Genomic DNA, 7,715 nt, shown 5'->3' with positions numbered 1-7,715 from the left:
ATACGTATATTGTCTGCATACGAAGCGAGAAATATGAAATCGAGTCAAAGACCACTTAAATGTTTGACTAAATTTGTATTTACTTAAAATGATAGTTACTTGCATTCATACAGGATAGAAAGATATATCTGATGGCGGTGAGACAAACAGAAAGAGAGAGGGAGCAAGCGAGATATAGAGAGGGAGATACTGACAGACAGATAGAGAGAGAGAGAGAAAAAGAGAGAGAAAAAGAGAGAGAGAGAGAGAGTGTCATTTAGACAGTCGGATAGGGGGAGAGGGAAAGAGAGCAACTTTTCAGAACGGAACAATGTGTTTTCTATATAGAGAAAGTATAGAACCTTACGTTATTCATTTATTAATTTTTTTTCTTTTTGCTGCTGTTAATTACCGCAATCTTTGCTTTTTTTATTGTTGTATAATTTCTTAACAAGCATAAGATCACAATGTGATTAAATAATGTTTTATTGATGCAACACATAGATGGATAAACAGAGAAGGTGACTGTTTCTTTTTCTTGTTTTTTTCATTGCACACAACGTTCAATTTATTAAAGCAATTTGAAGTTTACTTTTAGCTCTTAAACAATTTAAATATAAATAAAAGAGCTGGAAAGACAGATTATTGGATGTTGGAATCACATATATGTAAGTCCAAATGTGTTCAAATTTCTTTATCGAACATAACCCTTAAATACCCTTTCTTTCTCTTTCTTCAACTTTCTTCTTCATATCCTCATAGACATTCTTTCTATGGCAACTTTACCATTATATCCGTCCGTATTTCCATTCTTCCGTTATAAGTGGTTACAATACAAACGAATTTGTTAAAAAAATAATAAAGTAAAATTTGCCTCCCCTATATGCTAGATGATGTTAGTAACGTTTTCACTAACAAGCTTACAAATGTTCATGATCTGATCAAAAAAGATCCCTACAATTTCGGTCATCTAAATTAGTAGTAGATAGAAATGCGAGAAAAAAGGAAAAATTCGACCCACAATTAAAGTAGGTTTTTTATTTTAATTATAATCGCTTTTCAGATACTTTTCAAATGCTGGGCCTTCCTTTAGTCGACACATCTCTTCGTAGGCAGCGTTTGGTATAACGTCTTTGACTAATTCTAAAACCTTATCCAAAGGGCAAGCGACCGTGCATCCGGGCAATATTAAAGGTTCCAAGATAGCTTTGGGATCATTTCTAAAGAAAAACTATAAGGAAAACGTGTAAACATACGACGGCAATAAAAATGTTGCCTCTAAATTACTCACCTTAATGTAATAGTCCTTACCGGACATTTGACGGTGCAACTCAATTAATACCAATGCCGAAAATTTGGGCAACTGCCGTTTCCATACTTTTAAAGCCATCAGAAAATTGGTTACTGACCAGTCATGAGCACAATACATATAAATTTTTCTTTGTGAAGGTCTTAAAGACCCCTCTGCCTTGCTCAGCATATGCTCAAGCATCAATTGCAGCAGAGGGCCTCCTTTAATTCTTTGCATCTCGGTAGTGTACGCATTATATATGTAACTTTGTTCAGCCATAAATTGCATTTTAAATGGATAATAATTTTGTGTCCAAGATGGCAAATTTAAGCCATAATCACGCTATAGAAATTTAATAGAAAAAAAAGGAAAAAGGGGGCAAAAAAAAAAAAAAATGCAGTATTTCAATATTTTCACAATGAAGTATTAGAATACTATAGGTATTGTGAAAATCTTCAATACAATTCATTGACTCAGTTCACCTCTGCCAGCAGTGTTATATAAATTGACGTTATATCGTGTGCCGTTGTTACATTTAGTCCCGTTATCTCAGTTAATTCCTTAAATAAATTCTCATGCCGTTTTAATTCCTGTTGCACTTCCGATCTTTGTAATACTTCCTGTAATGCTTGCTGGTAACGTGGGCAATCAGCTGTCATGCGCAGCCACTGTACAATAACATAAAAGCAATTGTTTCAAGTAATTCTTTTGTTATGCAATTCTCTTTTTCTTTTTTTCTTTTTTTTGTTTTCAAATTGTTTTATCTTACAATATCCCTGTCTAAAGGCTGTGCCTGAATGGGTATAGGTTGCCAATTCAGTTTTATGTTCCATTCCATTACTGTGTTCTTAGGTGGAAACATGCCCGCCAACACGGTAGCCATTGACATCAAAGTACGTGGTGAGGCAGATGATTGAACGTGGAGCAGCTGCACAAAAAAACTTATTATATAAAAGTTTACTTTTTTATACACATGTATATAATGTACGCATATAATGTACAACATACCTCTGGTGTGTAAAATTGGGTTAGAAAATTCTCATAACGTCTCGCCAGCCATTGACCCATTTTAAAGAGTTCACGTTTACCCGCCTTAAAAAGTTTGCGGTAAAAATCTCTTATCAAAAAACATGTACACCTTTAGGAACGATAGATTATTAGTCTTACGTTTGTCAACTGTCCCCAACCATAAGGATAAAATGTTTCTCTTATGTACGGGTCATTTGGGTATGTGTTGACCGGTGTACGCGGGCCATGGCGAAACAGCTGGAAAAAGAAAAAGAACAATGTAAAATTTAATAAAAAATAACATGACTTAAAAAAGTATTGAAGCTGCAAGTTAATAATACCATGAAGGAGGTTTTTTTAATAAATATCCTAAACGATAAAGAAACAAACAAGTACTTATGCCAGAAGGCCGACCATACCAAGCAGCTGTTTTCTTTCGGATTTCGGCTTTTATATATATATATATCTACTGTCAACCACAAGTTATTGATGAAATTGCATTTAAATTTTCCGACTATTTTTGGAAATAAAAAAGTTTTTCGAACTATACGAGTACGAAGACTGGCGGCCTACTATAACAAATTCATCTCACTACTGAATGATTCCACCTATCCTATTGTAGCACCTGACCCGACGAATATGTATCAATGGAAACTGAGAGATTATTGTTCATATGAGCGTTTTAGGTTGTATGACTATTGCTTTAGCAAAACGAGCGAAGGCGATTAATTAAAAGTAAAAATATTTAATAACTGCCTAATAAAAAACGTATAAATTTAACATACATGCACTTTTCGAAAATTTTTTTCATCGATCGGCTCACAACTTTTTTTCGACAATTGTAAGATCAAACTCGTAGATCTTGATAACTAAAGGCCGAAGACGAGTCTTTTTTTAAGACAGAATGTAATTGGTATGGAATAATTCATTGACTTATCCACGCCAAAGTGCTATCTATACTTTGGCCTTACGCTGCAGTGAAAGTTGTCTCGTGGAAATGTCAACGATATTTTAGTTTTGTAGTAGATGGCAAATAAATTCCATTTGCGAGAAGCGTTAGCTCTTTGTTTTATGTCAAAAACGTTGCTGTTGACTAGTGGCTGGTAATGAAAAACAAACACAATAGAATCTCCAACAGAGGAAAAAAAATTATTAAAGCCAAAAACATTAACATTAGCAGTAGAAACGCATACCCTATGCAATTTTTTTCTTTTATGACCAGCCATTCTCATGGAAAGTCTCTTGCGATGCTGGGCAGGAAGAGTTATAGGTAGAGAAAGATCGAAAGACGGTTTAGTGCCTATGTACCTTAAGCGCGATAACGTCGGGCACGTTGGTAAACACTGCTGAAATAATTTTCTAGTGAGTGGGAATGCTGACAAATTCTTGTGGTCCGTGGCACCGTACTTAATTGATGGACATATCACTTTTATCTCTGTGGAAAATATGCCCTGGATGTATCTATACATAAGTGCCACATAGCCTACAATAAGCCAGTGCTCCAGGGTGTCGAGAGTTTTGGATACACTTTCATCCCTTATGCGCATCTAAGCTATTCGCTGGATCCGGTCGAGCGCCTCCAAAACTTCTTTGTAGGCTCCCGCTTACAAATGCGACTTATGTTCTAACTTTGTCCGGATATAGACGATGTAAATAGCCGTCGAATGTAATAAAGCAATTGAGCGGAAAAATAATCTTAAAATAACCTCAGGAATGAGAGATGAATTGATTTTTCAGCATAACGCAGTCATTTCCGTTGTACCCGCCATTTATGCCCTCTTCGCGCTACCAATTAAGTTTCACTCAATTAGTCTTTAAATTCTTATGACCAGAACGCGCGTTGTACAGAATTCATGGGCTGCGCGAAAGGAGAGAAAAATAATGTCAAACGATAGTACTTTAACTAACGTACTATGTTTCATTTTATTTATTGAATAAATTGCTGTTGTGTTAAAATTCAAAGCAAAAGCGCAAATGTTCTCCTGAATACGTACTGGGGAGGATACGATAAGGATTGATTGCATTGAATATAACAAAGGATGACTATTAAGAGAAGGATTCTTTACTGGTTCACGCACTTCAACGGTGTTTGCAAACGGTTTATAAAAATTTTCGATCATATAACATATGAACGGACTTGCAATTTAACTACAGAGAGTTGACACTTTATCCATAATCGGAGTGAGCGTAAAGAGCTCAAAATATATTATCTAAAAAAAATACGTAAAAGGTATCGCTAAATTTTTTCTCCTCTTAATTATTGGCATTGCACTGAGCCTCATGTTGCTGCATTTATTTGTAAACTTTATTTTCCAATGGTGTGCGATTTTTTTTTTTTTTTTACAACGCAAAAACTAATTGAAAAAAAGCTTCAAATGCGGTTTTATGCCTTAAATAAAATTTCGTTTGCTAAATCATAAAGTTGCCACTCGTTCGTATATACAGACATACCAATTTTACAAAAATTTTGAAAAGAATCTTTCCATTTTTGCCGATCTTCAAGGGCTGTAAGAGGTGTCATCAACGAAAAACTTTCGAAGTGGGAAAAACGACAAGTAGGAATGAGCAACGAAATAAATTTGAATCGAAAAAGGGAAGAACTTTCATTTGTATTTAACCATTCCGGATAGATTTTACACACGTTTCGTATGGGGAACTCTACAGTCGTCCTGAATCAGAAATTCTCTTTGAATAAAAGCAATTTGTTGCTTTATAAGGGCATTCAATGGTGATTTTTGTTTTGCTTTGATGTTCCACGTGAACTGACAAAGTTAACATGCTATTTGAAAATAGCTACGCAAAACAAATAATTATAAAAACAAAGCTGAACCAAAAACTATTAAAAAAAGAAAAATTCAATTTATATGCATATTATTATATTATACTCTAATCAGCATATAGATAACATTAAAGTAATTAAGGAGAAAACACACGCACACAAGGCATCTAATTATGATAATGATTATAAAAATACTTGCAATGATATTAAAAACAATAAAATTTCAAAACTTTTTGTAAAACTTAATGCTATAAATTGAAGTTTCATTTTTTTTTCTTTTCAATTTACATTTAAAACATACTTGTATGCAGAGAGAAAAACTAGTTCCGTCTTGTTGAAAATCTTTTGTATCCTCGGCCTTAAACTAGTACATAAAATTTGCAAATTTTTCCGTTATTCGCAACCGAATGATATTCTCTCTCGATTAAGATCATTCTCGGGGATATGTTTAAATATTTGTACTAACTTTTGGAACAATATCTTTTATGATAAGCAATAAAATAAGCAAAAGAAGTCTTATTACGACGCTATTTATAAGAGGTTCTTGATATGGCGTGCGGTTTTATATATATATACAAAGTTTTAGATCAATACATAAATAGTAAATAATTACATTTTTCCTATTCTGGCGACTGCTATGGGTTGTGTCAACTTTCAAAATTCATCCGCGATCATTAAGTATTTCAATTTTCGTTGCTGAGGGCATTTCAACAACAGCGATAGATAAAATGAAGAAAGTATGCACAGACTGACATCAAAAGCGTAATTTTTCACTGATGGCACCAACAAGAAAGCGCGTTTAATATACCCCAATTTTTTTTGATAGCGGCCCCTAAATATAAAATGCATTTTAATTGAAAATTAAACTGAATAAGACCTTCAAGGCCGCCATCATAGTATGATTAGAAAGGTTGACTATATTGTAACACAGCTTGTCGTTCAAAATTACAATCACTTAAGAAAACAAAGCTAGAGAACAAAAGGAAAAAAAAAAAAAAACGAAAAAAAAAACTTTAATTACCACATGAACTAATTGCAACGTTGTTGGCGGTGTTGCAGTTGTAGTAATATTTAAATTTTCCGCATCATAATAATTATGATAATAATTATGATTATTGTATGTCTGAGATGCACTCAAATTCACAAACGGCAACTTGTAACCATTAAAACTGCCACAAAAAGTTTGTGGTAGCCAGCAACTTGCTATAATAGCCACGAAAATACTGCGAAAAGCCATTTGTTTGCTTTTTTTCTTGTTCTTGTTCTTCCAGTTTTCGGTGTTTATGAGACAACAGATCAGAACTAAGTGTGAGCCTAAATCAACCGCAATTGAGGTATATGAAAGGCATTCAGTAAGTTACCACCAGCGTCAGTCGCCACCGGCCGCAACTAGTCAAGCAATGCTGTTTTCTGTTAAAATTGCACGTACAACTCCATCATACAAAAACATATATCTATACATAGACGAAAAATGTTTGGTTTTGTTACCCATTTATGTGCGAAAGTTATTTTTTAATTGTACTCTGTCTGTGATGCTATCGGGCACTTGAGTCTTCACCTTACATTCTATTACACACATAACGAACCATGTTTAGATTTTGAATAACTTATTCAGGGGAAAATTATTCTAGTGTTATTCTAAAATTATTCACAAAATAATTTAATATTTAAATAACAAATATTTTTTATAAAAAACCCATAGATGTGAGAAATACTCAATTGCGTACAAAAGCGCACAATAGGTGCAATGAACAATTTTCTAGCAGGCGTAGAAGGTAGGGCGCATTAAATTTTCTCATTTCACTTGCGTCAGCTAGAAATTCTTACCAAAACTGTCTATATTCTTAATAAATGTGAGATATTTTGCCAAGTTCACTATACCCGTTTTTATGTCCATCTGTCCGTTTGTCCTATATTAAAGGAACAGCAGGAGATGAAATAGACAAAGAAAAGACTCGTGCATATATCCTTAAATTAATCATGATTCAGCCACAAAATATTGCTCAACTGTCAAAACTAAATCGAGAAAAATTCAAAATATCACTACTTTTCCATTAATAGCAATGCTTGCAACATGTTGCAACTATTCATTTGAAAACTTGTTTGAACATTTGTTTAAGCATTTGTGGAAAAATGCAAAAATGCTTACAAATGCCTGACGGAGAAACTTCAATAAACTCTTCAAAATTTCGCACAAAATGAGTGTATCTCTCGTATTAACTAACCACTAGTTTCAATAAGGAAATACAACTATGATTGAGGATAGTTGTTTATTAGCGTAGTAATTTACCTATATATAAGCAGGTTTAATTTCTTATAATATTTCAATTATGTTTTCTTTGAAAAGTAAATAAAATAATGTTGATTGTTTATTAAAATTTAAAATAGAATTAGTGAAGAACAATCGCTCTCTCATGAATATCATGTTAAAAAAAAAAAAAAAAAAAAAAAAAACGAATATTTCACAGTTAAATACAGTGAAACCAATTAAAAATTAATTTCGAAATAATTAACGTAATTCCTTCGTAACATGTCATCATTTTTCTTATGTTTGCTTTTTGTTTATGAAGCAAATGTATTTACATATCATTTATTGTAGCGTATTCGCAAATTAATAACTACAAAGCTATACTAGCTCCACAGCTGAGAAATTAGAAT

General features: G+C 33.2%; 1 protein-coding gene across 1 annotated transcript; it reads right to left on the bottom strand.

Annotated features, from left to right (window-relative positions):
- Positions 1 to 1,021: 1,021 nt before the first annotated feature.
- LOC119637905 (venom acid phosphatase Acph-1-like) lies at positions 1,022 to 6,141 on the bottom strand (the record flags this gene model as incomplete). The annotated part of the gene is made up of 7 exons (XM_038034347.1): positions 1,022 to 1,210; positions 1,271 to 1,612; positions 1,753 to 1,938; positions 2,040 to 2,198; positions 2,279 to 2,362; positions 2,438 to 2,536; positions 6,079 to 6,141. Coding segments are annotated over 7 exons (1,122 nt in total), but the record flags the coding sequence as incomplete, so codon positions are not given.
- Between the last annotated feature and the right edge of the window lie 1,574 nt (positions 6,142 to 7,715).

The sequence above is a fragment of the Glossina fuscipes genome, unplaced genomic scaffold, assembly GCF_014805625.2.
Source record: "Glossina fuscipes isolate IAEA_lab_2018 unplaced genomic scaffold, Yale_Gfus_2 61, whole genome shotgun sequence".
Taxonomy (NCBI): Eukaryota; Metazoa; Arthropoda; class Insecta; order Diptera; family Glossinidae; genus Glossina; species Glossina fuscipes.
The sequence above is the reverse complement of the archived record's forward strand: the minus strand, read 5'-3'. Positions and strand labels throughout refer to the sequence as shown.